At 40.0% G+C, this 21,004-nt stretch overlaps 1 protein-coding gene across 2 annotated transcripts in view; it reads left to right on the top strand.

The window, feature by feature from the left end:
- osbpl9 (oxysterol binding protein-like 9) overlaps positions 1-21,004 on the top strand; it is a 218,719-nt gene that overhangs the window by 17,330 nt on the left and 180,385 nt on the right. For both annotated transcript variants that reach the window (XM_080195474.1, XM_080195473.1), the window contains exon 2: positions 7,313-7,363. In XM_080195474.1, the coding sequence (XP_080051600.1) occupies positions 7,313-7,363 (51 nt within the window). The remainder of the gene's footprint in view (positions 1-7,312; positions 7,364-21,004) is intronic.

Raw genomic sequence — 21,004 nt, 5'->3', positions numbered from 1 at the left:
GTTCAATTTAGGAAGACAAATGCAATGTTAGCATTGATGTCAAGAGCAGGGTTGTACTTCTGAGGCTGTATAAGGCTGTAGTCAGACCCCATTTGAGTACTGTGAGCAGTTCTGGGCCTTGTATCTAAGGATGTGCTGGCCTTGGAAAGGGTCCAGAGGATGTTCACAAGAATAATCCTGGGAATGAAGAGCTTGTTGTATGAGGAATGATTGAGGACTCTGGGTCTGCACTGTTTGGAGTTCAAAAGAATGGGTGGGGGGGGATCTTTATCGCAATTTGCAGGATACTGTGAGGCCTGGATAGAGTGGATGTGGAGAGAATGTTTCCACTAATTGGAAAAACTAGGACCAGAGGGCATAACGCCAAATTAAAGGGATGATCCTTCAGCTAGAGTGGTGAATTTGTGAAACTCTGTCACAGAAGGCTGTGGAGGCCAGCCATTGAGTGTCTTTAAGATCGAGGTTGTTGATAAGGGGATCAGGGGTTATGGGGATGTGAAAAATATCAGCCATGATTGAATGGCAGAGAAGACTTGATGGGCTGAGTGGCCTAATTCTGCTCCTATGTCATAGGGCCCTGGAGGCGCGTGTAATGGACTTTTCTGTCCTACCTTTCCAGCAATTATAACAGCACTGCCCAACCTGATATGGGCAAGCATTGCAAGTCAATAGAAGTTCTTTCTTGGGGTGAAAATGGGCCAGTAAGTTAGATGATGCTGGCTGATCCTTAACTTCAGGAAAAGGGCCTTGACCTGCAGAAGTTCCCTGGACTATCTTGGGTATTTTCGTAGCAGGGTGTGCAAGGGGCCAACATGGAAGCTAAGTTCAGGATAAATTTTCCATAACTTATTACTCCCAGGAAGGATTTCAGCTCTGTGGTGCTCCTTGAGGTTGATGCTTCCTTGATAGCCTTTGCCTTTATCCTCTACTGTACGTAACTCCTTGCCATCTACTTGGTAGCCTAAATAAGTAAGTGAGTATACTTGTAGAATCTGTTATGTGTGTTTGTCACATTTCTGGGACAATTCAGGTGTGGCTGATGTTTAATTTGAAGAATTAACGTACAAACCTCTTCAATTTGGGGCGTGGAGTACTGTGGCCACCCAATTGACTTTTAGCTTGGTCCTCACCAAGAAGAGTAGATCTGTCAGGCTTAAGAACAGGAACTGTCGATGCAGCCTGTTCTGCAAATTGCTTGGGTCTTGTATCTAAACTTTCAAGATGCCCTAGTTCAGTTTCCACTTTCTCCAGCATGGTATATGGGATTGCTCCTGTTCTGAAACACCTAGACATAACATTTGGGGTAAATGTACATCTTGGCCGTGGTCCTATTTTTTTTTTTATTTTTCCCAGGGTATCTACTAATAATTTTGTACAGTCCCCCACTCCTAGCCTGCAGATTTCCAACTGGTTCAGCCGAATCAGTCTCTCCCCATAAGGCTTTGTCTGCGCAACAATGAATGGGCGATGAGCTGATTGCCACCTATGTGATTGATTGGGAACACTTGTGTGTTTGTTCCCTGATATTGGAGACTATATCTTCAAGGGATGGCCATTCACCAGTAATTCTACTATTTATAGAGTCAACTTTTGTTAAGTTAATACAATTGAAATTGTAATGTCCCTGTCTGTGGAAGAGGGGATATCTGTATGGTATGGTCTGATACTGGCCTCGGCTTTTTTCACTAGGCAGTGCACGTTTTGCCTGTTCCTGAAACTTCATCTTGGCCATGTCCTGCCTGGCAACTACACCTTTTTCTGGAGTTTGTTTCCTAATACTCTAGAAGTCATCATTGACTTTCCTTGACTATCCTGTGGTGACATTAGGGTTTCTATATTGAAAGGGGGCCTTTAACACAGATTTACACCAGCATCTTCCATTGAGGACTCATTACATGAGGTCCCTCCCCACAGTTGGAGGACATTGCTACTCGATGCTCTATGTAGTTTCTGAGCCCCTTTTTTTTCTGTATTTTCCAGTAAGGCTATTTCAATAGTTGAGTGCAAACTGGGTTCAGCCAACAGCTTCTTTTGTGTGGTTAGGTCATTCAAGCCACATTCAAATCTTTCACAATACTTTATTAACAGTCCAAATTTGATTAACCAATTCCTGCAATCTAGCCAAGAACTCAACAGGTTCTCCTAGCCATGTTGAAGCAATATATCTGGAGGATTACAGAGACCTTTGGGTTTTTGTAGTATTTCATCAGGTCTATTGGCTCATTTAATGTTTTTGAGTCAGGGACATCAGTTAGGTCAGATTTTTATCACACTAAATGCCAGAGCCCAGTATGCAGTCAACAATATCACCTTTTGTTCTTTTGTCTCTTTCAATGTTGTTACCATGAAAGAAGTAATACATGTGCTCTGAATATTGGGCCCAGTTTTCCCCACTGGTATCATAAAGTGCAAGTCTTCTGAAAAGAGGCCTAATGGCACTTTTTTATAACTATAGAAAATTGTTGACTTACTAAGGTTCTCTGGAAGGAGAGCTAGTGGAAGGATTTCCAAAATGTGGATCCTAACCAAGACCTGCCAATGGAAGGATGAAGGAAAGGAAAATGCATGGGGTGCTGAAGCCAGAAGAATTAGCATTTAGGAAGGTTGCAAGACTAAAGGAAGTTACAAGTTATCTGGGCAGTGAAGAAAGATGATACTGGTCATGGAGCCAACATAGATCAAATGTGGGATACAATATGAGCAGCACAGTTTCGGACAATGAGAAGTTCATTGAAAATTATGAAGCTAGCCAGAAGAGCATTGGGAATAGGCAAAGAAGGCACTATGTAAAATCTGATATTTACAATGAGGATAGGTCCTCACCCTGAAATGTTTAATTCTGTTTCTCTTGCCACATATGCTGCGTGACCTGTGCATTTCCAGCATTTTCTGTTTTTATTTCTAATATTCAATTGTATAGTCCAACAGTGCTTAAATATTGGTTGTGAAATATGTAATTGAGGTTCAAGCACTTGCTAATTTACTGTTAAATTGTTGTGATTCTTAGTCAATCTTTGCTTTGCTAATTTGAGATAAATGATACATTTTATCATTTCAGCAATCTGCTAAAACCAGTAGAGCCAGAAAGTGCACTTTTACTCTGAGAAGCTGAAATTACTACCTTTCAACAGGACAAAGCACAGCATAAATATTTGTGGAAATCAATGTGAATTGCTGATACTACTACTATTTACTTAAATAAGAATGAGCTAAAATTAAATATAATCATCCGGAATTCTCTTTGAAGATGTTTACACCCAGGACTAGAGTGTTCAATGACTATTTCTGGATGCTTGTACAATGGCAACAAAATGATTATGGGAAGTAACACTGAAAACTGTCCTCATAATTAGGATTAGGCTAGAGCTTTTAACTGGACAGTTTTGAGTTCATTTTGGGTTTATCTATGGAAATAAAACATGGAATACTAGTTATAATGTAAAAGTGAATAGAAACCTACTGAACGACTTAAGATAATTTGAGACAAAAAACATTTTTTTTCAGGGTTGAAAAACCTGTCTTGCTCATGTAATTTGATACTTGTAAAATTAAAATGCTGACAAACTCCATGTTTTCCATTTTTACAGTGAGGCCAAATCATAGCTTAGCAATTTTTGACAATCTAAATATTTATGCAATATCATGTGCAAACAGAGTAGAGCTTTTGCTATTAGCAGGATTCTTAATTCACTGTGACCAAGTGGGTGGTCAACAAAAACATTTGAGAGGTGAAGGCATAATGTCAGCTAAAAGGATTTGATGATTGGCGTAAGGATAAAATAATCTTTTACTCTTTTAAACTTTTTTCCACTCAATGTTGGTGTCGCTGACAAGGGTAGTATTTATTGCCCATCCCTCAGTATCCTCAAGAAGGTGGTGTTATGGTAAACCATTGCAGCCCATGTGGTAAAGGTATTACCACTGTTGTTCATTTGGGAGTTCTAGAATTTTGGCCCAGTGACTATGAAAGAATGACCTAGTTTTTATGGTTCTTTTAATTGCTAGTTGTCATAGGGTTAGGCTTTGTTGAAGTAAAAGATGTACTCCGTTAGAAAGAAAGATTCTACACAAAGGATGCACCATCTGTGGCTAACTAAAAGTTAAGATTTTACCAAATTGAAAGAAAAGACCTGCAAGGCTGTGAAGATTTGTGGTAAACCACAAGATTGGGAAATGTTTTAGAAATCAGCAAAGGATGAGTTTTCTTTTTTAAGCTGCTTGGTAGTATAGAACTTTCATATTGCTAAAGAGTCGCAGAAAGTTTTTGTTTCACTTATCTGGACAAATGCAAGAATTTCAAATGATTGCAATTTAGACCGCAGGAGAAAAGGAACTGATAAGTCAACTTTGGCTGAGCTATTGCCATAGTTTTGAGTTGATTTTATGCATGCTGTACAGACAAAGCATACCATACATTTAGAAGCAAAGGAGAGGGAGCAGAATGTAGTGTTACAGTCATAGCTAGGGTATAGAGAAAGATCAACTTAGTACAAGGTTGGTCTGTTCAAAAGTCTGATAACAGCAGGGGAATGCCAAATCTATAAGAGATTGTAATAGTGCACAGTTAGAGAGTTTAAAAGAACTTTAGAAGCATTCAGAGAGTATGTGGACACAGCTTGCAAGAAGTCAGCACGCTGTGGCACCATCATGGATTTAGGGGGAAAGATAGGTTCCTCAAACTTTTGGATAATTCCAAAAAGGTGCAATTATCAACTGGAGCCTCAATATTTATGATTTTGTATTCAACGATTTGGATGAAGTGATCAACTGATTTGCTGATAATACAAAAATGGGTAGGAACGCAGGTTGAAGAAACAAAGTGAAGAATTGGCAGGTCAAGTGGGTGGTCAAAAATTTGACAGATAAAGTTAAATTTTAGTGTCACAAGTAGACTTGCAATAACACTGCAATGAAATTACTGTGAAAATCTTCTAGTCGCCATACTCTGGAACCTGTTCGAATACACCTGAGGGAGAATTTAGTAAAAGATGAAATATTTAAATGGAGAGAGACTGCAGAATGCTGCAATATAGAAGGATCTGGGTGCCCTCTTGTGTATATCTACATGCTGACTTTTCGTGATTAATAAATCAATAAAGAAGGCAAATGCAGTGTTGGCCCCTTTTATTGCAAGTGGAATGGAGTATAAAAGTGGAGAAGTCTTGCTACAACTGTGCAGCATTGGTGAGACCACGCCTGCAGTTTTGGTCTCCTTATTAAGGAAGGACATACTTGCATTTAAGCAGTTCAGAGTGGGTTCACTAGCCTGATTTCTGGGTTGTCTTATGAGGAAATATTGAGCAGATTAGGCTTAAACCCATTGGAGTTTAGAAGAATGTCAGATGACCTTTTTGAAACATAAGATTCTGAGGAGGCTTGACAGGGTAACTACTGAGAGGGTGTTTCCCATCGTGGTGGAACCTAGGACTAGAGGGTACAGTTTAAAAAAGGAACTAGTGTCTCATTTAAAGAGAAATTTCTTTGGGTTTTTAACTTTTTGGAATTCTCATTTCCAGTGAACAATGGAGGCTATGTCATTTAATATATTCAAGACTGAGTGAGACAGATTTTTGTCAGCACAGGAGTTGAGGGTTAAAGAGGGCAGGCAAGGAAGTGGATTTAAGGTCAGAATTCTGATCAGCCATGATCTTGAGGCAAAGCAGGCTTGAGGTATACTCTTGCTCTTTTTGCATTCTTTCTTGTGTAAACTGTCTTTTTAGATGGTGCACCCTGCCACATGTAGTGGAGGCAGTGAATAGGGTGCTGACCAAGCAGGCTGCTTTATCAAGGATAGGGTCAAGTTACTTGAGTGTTGTTAAGAACTGCGCTCGTCCAAGCAAGTCACACTTCTCAGTTGTGCTTTGCAGACTTGGGAGATGAATCATGTGCTGCAGAATACCCAGTCCTTGACCTGCTATTGTAGCCAGAGTATCGTTGTAGCTCCAGTTCAGTCCCTGGTCAATGATAATCCCTGATCTATTCATTCTCAGGGGATTTGACAATGGTAATGCCATGGAATGTAAGGAGTAAGTACATGACTCTTGCTGAAGAATTTTCTAGGATTTTTTTTTGTACAGGTATTACTAGTCACTTATCAGTCCAAGCCTGGATGTTGCCCAGATCCTGCTGCATTCAGGCACGCACCACTTTATTACGAGTAGTTTTGAATGGAACTGAGCATTGTGCAGTTATCATTGAACATTCCCATTTCTGACATTCAGATGGAGAAGGTTATTGATTTTTTTTTTTGAAGCAGTTGAGATGACTGGGTAGGACTCTACCTTGGGGTGTTCCTGACTCCGTGTCCTAGAGCTGAGATGATTGTGCTCTGACATCCACACTAATTATCACATCAGACAATGGAGAGTCTCCCTTTAATTCCCATTAACTTTAATTTTACAGGGATCCTTGGTGTCAGTCTGTCAAGTGGAAGTACCAGATAGTTACTGTTAGTAATAGCAGTTAGCTTCTTGCATACTACAAAACTGAGTCTTCAAATAACAATCCTAAATTCTCCCCTTATCACAACTAAATGTTGTTATTCTTGCTCCTGACTGCAAGTTTCTAATGGCCAAAAGTTCTGTTTATTGTACTTTTAAATTGGTTAATCTTTTCATTAAGATACTGGATGGAAGAATATTACATGGATGCATTATATGTCTGCATGCTCCCAGCAAAGCATAATTTCAAGCTGTTGCAAACTGCTTCTAATTTGCTAGCTAAGACTGTGGAAAAGAATGTTGAAATTCACTGGTAACTGCTTATCCTCTTTCTACTTGTTTAAATTGTAACTGCTGTTTCTTGATCACTAGTTTTCATATCTGCTTACAATTTAATGTTCATAGGTTAAGTGGAGTTCGTTATTTGTAATATATGGTATTCAATTACATTGGGTTCAGGGTTTCATGGTAATCTTTTGTCCTATGCATTTTTCCTTTGCCTTATGTACACTGCATGTGTGTTTTAATGGTTTGACTTATTTGTGATATGTGCTCAAAGCAAGACTTTTTTGATTTGGTTTCTTTGTCCTTCTTCAGGCTTTCTAGCTCATCAATTTTAAAAAGGGTGGATGACCACATTGTTTACAGACCTTTTCCAATGTCTTTGTATATCCAGCGATTGGGAAATGTGTGGGAGTAGTTAGGGTTATTTTTCTTGCCTGCAATGTCACGTGGTGCCACTTTAAATTAATTGACTTTTAATGTATTGATTTTTAAATTGTCTGTTTGATTTGTTTTCTGTTTTATATGTTGCTACAACATGGGTAGCTGCTTTTGGATATTTTCTAAATTTTGGTTTTGTTTCTTTCTAGTCTAAGGATAAAATGATGCGAGGCTCCCGAAGAGGCTGTGTTAGACTGCGGGTGAGTGCAAGATATTGCATGATTATGCCACGCTTAGAATCTGGTCTATCAAAATAAATTTGATAACATTAAGGTTATGCTTTTTTTAATAGTTTTTCTCTAATTTCTCCCCCCATTATTCCCATGCTTTGTCTGATTTTCCCCTTGCGCATGAGACCCAATTTTCACTTAGCTGCTTGCCAAGCAATTTACCTCTCTGGCTCCAATGTTAGCTGACATTGTTAATGGATTCTTTTCTTTCCTGAAAATTGCTCTCCACTGTAAAACTCTTCCAATTAACTGGTTTAATCTCCAACCTCCCTTGTCTGAAGTACATAAACATATTGTGCCGTCCCAAATCTTTGCCAATCTCTCCAGTCAGATTTCCATCCCTCCCTCAACACTAAGATGAACATAAACCATGTCAGAAACCAATGCTGTAACTTCCAAGCTCCCCAGCATTGGATTAGTGCTGGGAAAACTCTCTTGGCACTTCATAGGTAAGGGTTTGCATAGCAATTTGCAAACTTCCTCTGGTCAATTGCCATGCCCTGGGAACCATTCAAAAATGCAATTTAAAACACAAGCTTCGGATGGTTCTGACAGGGTTACAGCAATAGTTACTCAGAAGAGATTAGAAGAACAAAAACCTCTTCTAACTGCTTGGGGAATATGATTAAATATTGTAAGACCCAGACCTTGTGACACACATGAGTGGAAGGAAAGTAATTCTGCATGGAGTGGCAATCTGACAGTGATTGCTACTCCAAGGGAGTTAGGTACTAGAATTTTACTACCATGCCAGCCCTGAAATTGATTATGCTCTTTTTTCAATAGTTTTTTTCTCTAATTTCTCTCTCATTATTCCCATGCCTTGTCTGATTTCATCTGATGCATTGGAATGGAATTTTCCTTTGGCCTAAGGTGGAATTTTACAAGCCTCACCCGCGTGAGGTCCTAAAATATCGGCCATGGTTTCTAATCACGTGAAGTTATGATGCATTGTTTTTCCCTGTTCTGCTTAACCTCTCTGCCTGCTTTCAAATATTGAACTGTCCCAATGCCTTTTCTACAATTGTTCAGTTTCTAGGTGAATTACCCTTATTTGGTTTCAGCCTTGTGCACCAAGTGTAGCCTGTGTATCTAGACTCAAGTCATAGAATTTTGCAGCATGACAAGAGGCCATTTGGCTCTTCATGCCTGCACCATTTATCAAGCACCTATCTATTCTAATCCCATTTTCCTGCACTTGATACGTAACCTTGTATGCTATGGTGTTTCAAGTGCTCATTTTAAATGTGGTGAGGGTCCCTGCCTCCACCACTGTTCCAGAATCCCATCACCCTCTTGGTGAAAAAGCTTTTTTTCTTCTGCCCTTTACTGTAAGTCTATGGCCCCTTGGTCGTTGACCCTTCTACTAAAGTGAAAAGTTCCTTCCTATCTGTCTCTCCTACCTCATCATTTTGTACACCTCAATCAGGTTCCCCATAAGCCCTCTCTGAGAACAACACTAGCTCCTCTTCCTACCTGAAACACTCAAGCAACATCCTGGTGAACCTCCTCTACACTATTTCTAGTGCAATCACTAGAATCTTTCCTATAGTGTGGCGACCAAAACTGCACACAGTACTCTAGCTGTGGCCTAACGAGTGTTTACATAGCTCCATCATAACCTCCCCTGCTTTTATATTCTATGCCTTAGCTAAAAGGCTATTATCCCATATAACTACCTTTTATCTGCCTGTTCTGGAATCTGTGGACATTCGCCCTATAAAGTCCTTCTGGTCCTTTGTATTTCCTAGTGTCCTCCCAAAATGCACCACCTCTCATTTTTCAGTGTTCAATTCCATTTGCCACTGTTCTGCCCATCTGGCCAGCCTGTCTATATTATCCCATACCTTCATTTCTTTTTGCAGCATCACAATGACTCTGGAGTTCTCAAGGATCCACCTTTTAGTTCCAATCTGTTTCACATCCATGTGCAAAGATGACTATATCTACCTTCACTCTACCTCTTTGAATCCCTCTTTGCAGTTTGACAACATTGATGCAAAACATGGGAAGATCAAAGTCATGTCTTTGCTCTTGTGACACAATTTATCTCACCCTGTAGCCACGTTTCAAGGTTAACCATGTTGTTCACAACACTGGTGTTTAATTTGAACTCAAGCTAAGTTTCCCCTCTCTCATATTTCCTACCTTCATCTCTTAGTTTGACTCTCAAAGGCAGGAGACAGAAATTATCACCTCCAAACCTTCAAGTACCATTTCAGTGCTTTCTCATGTCCTTCCATCCTTCAGACCAATAAACCAACTTATGCCCATCCTTTGCAGTTTAATACGATCTGAAATTCCTTCTTTAAATTCTTCAACCCTTTCCTCCTAGAAGTGTCTATTGGTCAATCCTTTGGTCTGACATCAGTTTTCTTTGTGTCTTTATAGCGGCTTAGCTGTTTTTCTACATTAGTATATGTTATATATGTAGCAGCAATAAACCTAGGTGATGAACCAAGGTGAAAAGAGCAGGAAGTTACCATGTTTGAAAAAGTAGACAGAGTGCAAGACAAAACCGGAAGTGGCTTTTTAACTGCCTGTGTATTCTAGGAAATAGCTGAGTTGAATATTTTTTGAGCTTAGGAATGTAAAAAAAGTGCTAGAGAAATTTCCCTGGATTTAGTGGTATTCATGTCATATTGAGATTTGAGCTTTGTAAGTAGTTAAAACTTATTAAAGAGAAAGATGATGTGACAAAGACAAAGCAAATTTATTGGTTTTTAGCAGTTCCATTTGGGTTGCAAACAAATGAAGATGAGTACAAAAAATAGAAAATGCTGGAAAGTCTCAGCAGGTCTGACAGCATCTGTGGAGAGAGAGTAGAGCCAACCTTTTGAGCCTGGATGAGTAAGTGAAAGATCATCCAGATTCAACATGTCTGTTGACGATGAGCAATGTAAAGAACGACAATGTGACATTGATTGGATCATTTGCTTTTAGTGATGTTAATTAAGGGTTAGGATTAGCCATGACACCCAGGGATAATTTGCCTGTTCTTCAAAATAATAATGCCATAGAATCTTCTACAGAGAGCAGGTGTGGCCTTGTTTTAAAGACAGTATTGTCACAAGCCAAACAAAGCATGTAGTCAGTACTATTTAGATAACCTCGTTATTTCTGGATTTTACAGTGTAAGTTAAACATTAAAAGGCAAATTGTGGTTAATAAACTATAAATTACATTAAATGGCAGATAAAACTAACACAGATCTTACGAATTGGCTCAGCAATCCAGTCAACATGTATGTCTCCTTGGTTGCAAAAAAGTATTTCAAAACTCTGCCTTCCTCACAAAGAATTTCAGCTCCTCCTTCTCGGATTTGGCCAATTTTTCCTCAGCAACAGCACGGTGGCACAGCGGTTAGCACTGCTGCCTCACAGCACCAGAAACCCGGGTTTGATTCCCGGCTTGGGTCACTGTGCGAAAACTGTACGTTCTCCCTGTGTCTGCATGGCTTTCCTCTGGGTGCTTGCGTTTTCTCCCACAATCCAAAGATGGTTAGGTGGATTGGCCATGCTAAATTGCCCCTTGGTATCAGGGGAATTAGGGTAAATGCATAGGATTGAAGGGTATAGGGTGGGATTGTGGTCAGTGCAGGCTTGATGGGCTGAATGGACTCCTTCTGCACTATAGGATTCTATGACATACCTATAGAACAACTAACTTGAATTCCATTGGCACAGTTCACCAAAAATGGCACATGACTACAGAACCTCCTCCATTATACTTGTGATAACCTGGATGGCATAGATCCACCAGTGTTATTTTAAAGTAACAAAGAATTATATATTTGCCTATTTTGAGTTTCTAGATTTAGCTTCCTTTAGCTTACCTGTTTTGGAGCAGTATAATTTGGGTTATCCACTTTGGCAGCAAAAACAGGTGGTAAAGAAGGCAAATGGTATGTTGGCATTCATAGTGAGAATATGCAAATATAGGAGCAGGGATAAGAAACATAAGAAACAGGAGCAGGAGTAGGCCATCTAGCCCTTCGAGCCTGCCCCGCCATTCAATAAGATCATGGCTGATCTGTTGTGGCTCAGTTCCACATTCCCGCCCTGTCCCCATAACCCTTAATCCCCTCTCTTATCAAAAACCCATCAACCCGCGTCTTAAAAATATTTAGCGAGGTAGCCTCCACCACTTCAACGGGCAGAGAATTCCAGAGATTCACCACCCTTTGAGTGAAGAAGTTCCTCCTCAACTCCGTTCTAAACCGCCCCCCCCTTTATCTTGAGGCTGTGCCCCCTAGTCCTATTATCCTTTCTGAGCGGGAAGAGTCTCTCCACCTCTATCCTATCCATCCCATGTCATGTTCCAATTTTATATAGGGCCTTGGTGAGACCACACCTGTAATATTGTGTGCAGTTTTGGTCTCCTTATCTTGCTATGGAGGATTTTCTTCTGTATGAACATCATTTTAAAAAAAGAATTGGCTCTGATAGCATGCTGACTATATGAACAGCAGTACAAAAATGACCCTATGTCAACTGGAAAACCTAGATTCCCTTTCGATTCTCCTGTGTTTTTCACAGTTAGTAACTGGGGAATTTACATTTCTAGAATTCTTGGCCTTTTTGGAGAATTCCCCTGACCTTTAAAAACATTTCCCTCATTATCATCTCTCCCACAATAAAGAGGCTTTTTTGTTTTTTTTTTGCAGTTTCAAATTCCTCTCCAGCATTTATCCTGAACGGACATTTAATCAAATGCATTGTTCCTGATGTTTTTTCAGAGCTGAGCTGAACTGCTGCCCATTGTTTAGATGGGTATAAAAAATCTCATGGGATAATTTGGAGAGCTTGAGAGGTCTCCAACATGTCAATGTTCAGACTTCAGCCAACAGAACCAAATTTCCTTTGTCATCTTGCTGTTTTGTGGGACTTTGTATGCAATTTGATTTACTACAAAACAATGATTACCCTACAAAGCACTTTCCTGGTTGTGAATTACTCTGATACATCCAAGGATGTTAAAACCACTAAATGCAAGTTATGTTTTCTTTACTTTCTCATGTCTCAATTTCTTTTTGCTGTCTGCTGCTCCCTTTAATTTTTGTTGCTTTTTCTTTCACCTGTTTATCCAGTGCAGAGTGTTTACAGCAACCAATAATTAAGCTATTTCTCTGTTCTACATCTCTTCAATCATTTCATTACCCTAGGCCCCTATATATTTTCTTCGTTTTGGTATAGATTTCTCCTACTTGAGTTACCACTGTCTACCTGCTTTATTGTACCTTTTGTGGACCCTATACAGGTGTTTTTTTTATCTCCAAGCATCCTGGTTTATTCATGTTTAATCTTGTTACTTCACAGTCCCTTCAAAATATGTATTTCAGTTACACAAACTTTGCATAGTATATCTATTTGTGATGAAAACTCAAATCTAAAATCTTCCCTTTTTGGGTACTGATGGACTAGCTGTGTATTGCCAGCTTCTTCTGATTTTTACTTAGTATTTCTAGTTTATACTGTACAAAATTGCCCTTTTTAAGACCAATGTACATAATAGCAATGCATTTTAATTCACACAAATGCATAGGTGTAATTGCCTGGGAACAAAGACATCCATTAAAGTAGCATTGAATTTTTAGTCAGGACTGAAATGACAGTTCTATGTCTCTTGCACTAGTGATTGCATTGAAAATGTGTGAGGGAGCATCACTATCATCACAATTATTCTGATTATATTGGGCTGCAATTGGAGAATTAAAATCCAAATGTGATGTGATGAGTTCAGTTAAAATGTGCAACTATTTAAGTGAAACTGTATTCAAGATAAAATACATGCACACCACGCTGGAAACACTCAGCAGGTCACATAGCGCATGTTTGTGAGGAAGGTGACGTTAACGTTTTAGGTAATTACTTTCTGGTTGGAATTCTCTGGTCTCACATGCCTTGCTACTGCTCCCAATGAGGACTGAATTTAGTCGGATCTCCATTCACTGCAGTGGGACAGGAGAACTCAGCCGCAAGCGAGGTCAGAGAATTTTGGTCTTTATCAGAAATGATATGGAACAACCTTCCTCTCTCTCGATTGTCTGACCTGTTGAACCACTTTTTCAGATTTCCAGCACCTAATATTTTCATTATATTTAATATAAGATTAGTTGCTTCAAATTGAGTAAGAAGCACAGGTCAGCATCCAAAACATAACTCCTGTGTTCCGTTCCCACATCCTGCATGACCTGCTGAGTTTTTCAGTTGTTGCTAGTAAATGTACTAGCTGAAAATCTCCAGAGGGTGGCAGGATGGGCTGGATTTTCCGACCTCACCTGTGGCTGGGATTCCCTGGTCCCATTACAGTGAACGGAGATTTGGTTGAGTGCCAAATTCTTTATTTGCACTGCTATGGTGGCGGGGCATTAATAAGGGTCACTACTGATGTTAGGCTGAATCAATCAGTCAAGAAATGTCTTGCAATGGATTGACCCAAACAACATTTCTGCACATCATTCTTGCTCCTGCCACCTTCCCAACTCTCTAACTGGTTAAATTTTGTATTTAGTACTAAATTTAGTGGACAAAAGCTTTGATATTTTTCAGAATGGTTCTGGATGAGGATGTGGGATCCTGTTTAAACACATTTAGTCTCAATTGGAGTTCTTGATATTGGCTTTGGATAAATGAAAGGGAATTTTTCATTCTTCAACTTGAGGAAAATGTCCACCAAAGGAAAAATCATCATAAATCTGGCCAGCCAGTTCTGTTGCAGCATATATCATTTTTCAATGTCCTTTAGCATTGAACCTACTTGCAAGTATGTTTGCTTATAAGGTAATGGGTTCAGAAATGTTGATATTTTGCTAAGATAGTGGAAAATTGTGTCATGGTATCATTTAGCTGTTCTATTTGATCTGAAATAACACCACTAATGTGATGTCTTATAACTTTGGTTATGTCTCTATCTCTGAAGGCGGAATAACCAAGTTCTAATGGAGTTTAACTCCTCCATATGAGGATTTCATAAATTTATATTCAGAATGTTGTGAATATGATGCAAAAATTGCAGTGCAACATTAACTAACTTTTATCACCTTTTTGGTAGATTCTTCATTGAGTATGTCCAAGCTGTAAACAATTGCCTCAACTTTTGCAGATCCTCGTGACCGCCAATATGGCGGTCCATATTGTTATTGTTGGTGCAGGGGGAACCCTGCAGCTGCACAGTTCTGGCCTTCCTTTTGGGCAAGTTGGCTGTTGAGATTGGCATGTCCTTGAAACATGCTGAACCAAATTTTAGTGCTTGCCTCCACATGGACTGGTTGACTTTTGTTTGCGTAAAATGTTGATCTGCAATCAGAAGGATATTTTTAGGGAGACCTTTTGTACTGATCATCTTGTCATTTAACTGGCATTACCCAAAGAAGATTTGCTTAGCAATTCTGCAATCATCCACGTGGCAGACATGGCCTGCCTATCTAAGTTGAATTTTCTGGAGGGCAGTCTCCATGATGTTGAGCCCAGCATTGAAACACATTGTGGTCTTCTGCTTATACCTTGCAGTTTTCTGGTAAGTTTTTCACAGATCCTGTAAGGCTATCCTTGTGTAGTCATAATCTGGTGTGTAATTTTTTTTCATTGACTCAATTGTATAACCATATGTATTTTTTTTTTGGAAGCTATTATTTCAATGGTGTTGTTTATCAGAAGAGTACATTAATGTGTTCCTATTTCCTTGACTTAGTTGTGCTGAGATGGAGTGAAATGTGTGTTTATAAATGGAGGCAATTTACTGGTGGTTACTGAGATCTTGGATTTGGGGAATCTGGAGGCTGCTTATTAGTTATCAGTAGTTGGATATGATTGTCATTTTCTTCTAAAGGAATGGGAATCAGCTGAAGAGCAGTGAAGTGGGAGATGAATGGCCATAATAAGTCTTCAAAAACATGGTCCAAGCTGCTTGATATCTGTGGCTGAAGAAGATGATGGATTTTTAAAATGATCGTGCCACTTATTCTAGCCAATGTCTTCTATGCCTCAACAAAAAATTTGGTGTGGACAGTCCTATTAGAAGCATATGTATGCCTTAATGCTGCTTACAATCTTGTAAAACCTGTCTTGGACTACCAGTCGGGCACTGACAAATGCAGAATGATATTTTATTTCTGGTATGTAGGCTTGCTGGCATTTAATGCCTGTTCATTGTTTCCAAGGTTGTGATGGTGAACCTTGGTTTGATGCAACTAAATGGCTCGGTAGATAATCTCAGACAATAGTGCCATCTCTCCAGTATTGATGTGGCTGTTTGGTTGTCAGTCAGTAAAGATCCAGTCAATAAATAAGAACTTGCTTTTCAGTTGGTATAGGAAAGCTGTATCGAGAAATCAATGGCAAGAGCTTGGGACTGAGGTGGCTGGATGTCAGAGGGTCTGAGGATATCTTCATGATTGTGTCCAAGATGGTGACCCTAACTTCAGAGTGCAATTAAGACTTAACAAATTTGGTAAAAGTAGAATGTTTAAGGAAGTTACCTTTCCTAAAGAACATTTGATGAATCAGTTGACTTTTATGGCACTCTAACAGTTTTATAGTCATTTATAACTTGTTCATTTCTGGGTTTTATTTTCAGAACTGAACTTAAATTCCTGATGCCTTTATTGAAATTTTGAATTTGCATTCTTTGAATTGTTAATCCAGACACCTTGATTAAATAATATGATTAGTGTGCCACTGTCTTTAGAATCAGAATTTTATTCAAATTTCTTACATCAATAACATCAAATACTCTCTGATTCATAATCTTCCATCAGTTTTTTAAATGAGTTAATTAAATGTTCTATTGAAGTTAAGACCCATAAAATTTCTAATTAAAAATCATGTTCCGTAGATGAAGATAATACATCTTGCTGTATTTTTTCTGTTATTTCAATTTAGACAACACTTCACTGAATGTGTGTAAATTAGATGGAAGAAACATGAGCAGTGGATTGCCTGGGGTTTCTGCTGTCGAGCAGTTTCATTTTTATCTTTGATTTGCTGCAATCTTTCTTACCTTCATGCTATGGTACAGTTGATCATTTTTAGTTTGTGCAATGATGGGATTAATTTGAAAAACGGTGGATGGAATACACCACCTCAGTAAGAACATAGGGGCAGGAGTCGGTGATTCAGCCCACTTTTTAATTCAATCATGGTTAAAGTGCTTTAGGGATGCCCTCAAACTACAGTGCAGAAGTAGGCCATTTGGTCCATCGAGTCTGCACTGGCTCCCCCACAGAACATCTTATGTAACAAGCCCCACACCCTTGCCCTATCCCCATAACCCCATACATTTACCCTACTAAATTCCTTAACAACTTGGGACTCTAAGGGGCAATAACAGGCACGTTTCTGGACTGTGGGAGGAATGGGAGCACCCAGAGGAAACCCACACAGTTATGGTAGGGGGGTGGAAAAGTGCAAACTCCACCCAGGCAGTTATCCAAGGCTGGGATAGAACCTGGCGCTGTGAGGCAGCAGTGCTAATCACTGTGCTACACTGTAGCCCTGATACTTGAGTGCAAACATGTCATCCTCAATCCTGAGGAACTGCCTCAAAAAAAGGGACTTAAGTATGTGTTTTTGCTCTTTAAATTCCCATACTGCACGTCCAGTCCCACCCAAGAAATCGATTAATGTTGTTGTTTCTCAAAATGATTAACAATTTTGGGGAGTAAATGGCAGCCAAAATCAAGAAACAAATTTTAGTAACAGCATTTTGTGTGATTGTGCAGGAAAGCCACCTGGTGGCTTGAACATGCAATAACAGCTGACAAATTTATGTAGGCAATTCCTATTATAAATGTATCAGAATTTATAACGTTTAATAAGTATGACAATGAGGTGTTATGCTTGAATTATTTAGTTAAAAGTCTCCTTATCTTCATGGCATGAAACAAAACCCACTTCTTCCATTTGTCTTGCCAGAGCGTGATTTTTAACTCGGAGCTTTTTGTCAAAGAGTGCAGTATACTAATTTACGTTCATATTGCCAAGTCCACAAGAAACTTAATTTGTCTCTGGATAGTTTTCAGTTTCTCATTTTGTATGCTGCCCCTTAGTGACATTACCCAAAGGGGCAGTTTTAGTTTTCGCATGTGTGCTGATGACACCCAGCACTACCTCACCTCCCACGACCTGTCTTGACTTTTCTCTCCATTTTTGTTAGTTTATTTATCAGTGTCACAAGTAGGCTTGGGCTTATTAACACCGCAATGAAGTTACTGTGAAAATCCCTGAATCACCACAACTCGGTGCCTGCTTGAGGGAGAATTTAGCACGGCCAATGCACCTAATCAGCATATCTTTCAGACTATAGAAAGAAACCCACGTAGTCATGGTGGGGGAGACTGTGCAGACTCCGCACGGACAGTTACTGAAGTCAGGAATCAAACCCGGGTCCCTGACGCTGAGGCAACAGTGCTGACCACTGTGCAGACTGTTTATCTAATATTGAACGAACAGAAATAGCCACCAGTTAGGTGTTGGGAAAACTGAAACCATTGTTTCTGGTTCTCTCTCTAAACTCTGTTCCCTAGCTACCAACTTCATTCTTTTTAACTGGCAACAGTCATTGGTCAAGCCATTCTGTTTGCAACCTTGATGTCACATCTGACCCAAGGTGAGCTTGCGACCTATTTGTGTCATCACTAAGGCAGTCTATTTTCATCTTGGCAGACTGGTCTGATTGTTCGCTCCTGTCTCAACTCGTTTGCTGCAGAAGCGCTCATTCTTGCCTTTGTTGCTACTAGACATGACTAATCCAACACAATCCGGGCTGGTGTGCCACATTCTGCTCTTTGTAAACTTTATTTTAAAAAAAAATCATTCTTTCACAGGATGTGGGTGTTGGCTAAGCCAGCACTTTATTGCTCATCCCCAACTGCTTGTGAGGTGATGCTTTGCTGCAGTTTGTACAGTGTAGGTACACCCACAATAAAATCAGAGGTTTACAGCACGGAAACAGGTTCTTCGGTCCAACTTGTCCATGCTGCTCTTTTTTAAACTCCTAAATTAATCCAATTACCACATTTGGCCCATATCCCTCTATGCCCATCTTACCCATGTAACTGTCTAAATGCTTTTAAAAGACAAAATTGCACCCGCCTCTACTACTACCTCTGGCAGCTTGTTCCGGACACTCACCACCCTTTGTACGGAGAAAAAAAAATGCCCCTCTGGACACTTTTGAATCTCCTCTTTCATCTTAAAACCTATGCCCTCTAGTTTTAGACTCCCCTACCTTTGGGAAAAGATATTGACTGTCTAGCTGATCTGTGCCCCACATTATTTTATAAACCTCTAAGGTCGCTCCTCAGCCTCCTACGCTCCAGAGAAAAAATTCCCAGTCTATCCCAGCCTCTCCTTATAACTGAAACCATCAAGTCCTGGTAGCATCCTTGTAAATCTCTTCTGCACTCTTCCTATTTTATTAATATGCTTTCTATAATAGGGTGACCAGAACTATATACAGTATTCCAAATGTGGCCTTACCAATGTCTTGTACAACTCCTGTATTCACTGTCCAATGAAACCACTCTGCCTACCTGTGACTCCACTTTCAAGGAGCTATGAACATGTACCCCTAGATCTCTGTTCTGTAACTCTCCCCAATGCCTTACTATTAACTGAGTCCTGCCCTGGTTCAGTCTACCAAAATGCATCGCCTCGCATTTGTCTAAATTAAACTCCATCTGCCAGTCATCAACCCACTGGCTCAATTGAACAAGATCCCATTGCAATCGGAGACAACTTTCTTCACTGTCCACAATGCCACCAATCTTGATGTTATCTGCAAACTTACTAACTGTGCCTCCTACATTCTCATCCAAAGCATGAACATAAATGATAAATAAGTGGACCCAGTACTAGTCCCTGAGGCACACTGCCAGTCACAGGCCTCCAGTTTGAAAAACAACCCTCTACAACCACCTTCTGGCTTCTGTTAAGAAGTCAATTTTGTATCCATTTAGATACCTCACCCTGGATCCTGTGAGATTAAGCCTTTATGCAACAACCTACCATGCAGTACCTTGTCAAAGGGCTTGCTAAAGTCCATGTAGGCAACATCAACTGCACTGCCTTCCTCTATCTTCTTGGTTACCCCTTCAGAATACTTAATCAAATTTATGAGACGTGATTTTCCACTCTCAAAGCCATGCTGACTGCCCTTAATCAGTCCTTGTGTTTAAATGCCTGTAGATCCTGTCTCTCAAAACATCTTCCAACAATTTGCACACCACAGATGTGAGGCTCACTAGCCTGTAGTTCCCAGGCTTTTTCCTGCAGTCCTTTTCAAACAAAGGCATACCATTTGCCACACCCCAATCTTCAAGCACCTCGCCCATGACTATCAATTCAAACAATACTGCCAGGAAGATAGTTCCAGGATATCGATCCAGTGAAGTGAAGGAAAAATGATATAGTTTCCATTCAGGATGGTATGTGGTTTGGAAGGGAACTTGCAGGTGATGGCATTCCAATACATCTTGTCCTTCTAGGTGGCAAAGTCGTGGGTTTAGAAAATGTTGCTGAAGTGCATCTCGTGTATGGTATATCTTGCTGCTACTGTGGTAATTAAGGGAGAGAATGTCTGTGGAAATTATGCCAATCAAATGGCGACTTTGTCCTGGCTGGTGTCAAGCTTCTTGAGCATTGTTGGAGCTGCACTCTTTTAGGCAAGTGGAGAGTATTCCATCGCAATTTTGATTTGCGCCTTTTTAGATTGTGGACAGACTTTGGGAAGTCGGGAGATGAGTTGCACTCCACAGGATTCCTAGCTTCTGATGTACTGTTGTAGTTATATGGTTGTCCAGTTGAGTTTCTGGTCAGTGATAATCTTCAGGATGCTTATCATACAGTGTTCAGTGATGGCAATGCCACTGAATGTCAAGGGGCAATGATTAGGTTTTCTTGTTTTAGATGGCCGTTGTCTGACACTTGTGTGGTGCAGTGTTACTTACGACTTGTCAGCCAAAGCCTGGATATTATCCAGGTCTTGTTGCATTTGGACATAGTGTTTCAGTATCTGAGGAGTCATGAATAGTGCTAAACATTGTGCAGGCATCAACAAACTTCCTTACTTCTGACCTTAAGATGAAATGAAGGTCATTGATGAAGCAGTTGATATGATTGGACCTAGAACACTACCCTGGGGAACTCCTGTAGTGATGTCCTGGGCTGAGATAACAACAACTGCAATCACCTTCCTTTCTGCTAGGTACAAGTCCAACTGTGAAGAGTTTCCCCTTGATTCTCATTGACTCTAGGTTTGCTGGGTCTCCTTGATGCCATACCATACTCAGTCAGTTGCTGCCTTGGTATTAAGGGCAGTCATTGTCATGTCACAATTCAGCGGCTCTTTTTGTCCATGTTTGAACCAAGGTTGTAACAAGAGTTGGATTTCTCCTGCTGCTTGTGCACAGGACATCCCTTGCCAATTTTCACGTTGCTGGGTAGATGTTCAGTGGCACATGTGGGAACATAAATTTCCTCCCCTGTGAACCAGATGGGCTTTTACAATTGACAATAGTTTCGTGTTAAAATTTTAATTCTAGATTTTTATATTGAACTCCATTCTTTGGGTTTCTGGATTACAAGTCCAGCAACAAAAGCACTATGCCAC

Source organism: Carcharhinus amblyrhynchos, chromosome 9 (genome assembly GCF_965287045.1).
Source record: "Carcharhinus amblyrhynchos chromosome 9, sCarAmb.v2.hapA, whole genome shotgun sequence".
Classification (NCBI taxonomy): Eukaryota; Metazoa; Chordata; class Chondrichthyes; order Carcharhiniformes; family Carcharhinidae; genus Carcharhinus; species Carcharhinus amblyrhynchos.
Note: the sequence above shows the minus strand (reverse complement) of the source record. Positions and strands in the feature narration are given on the sequence as shown.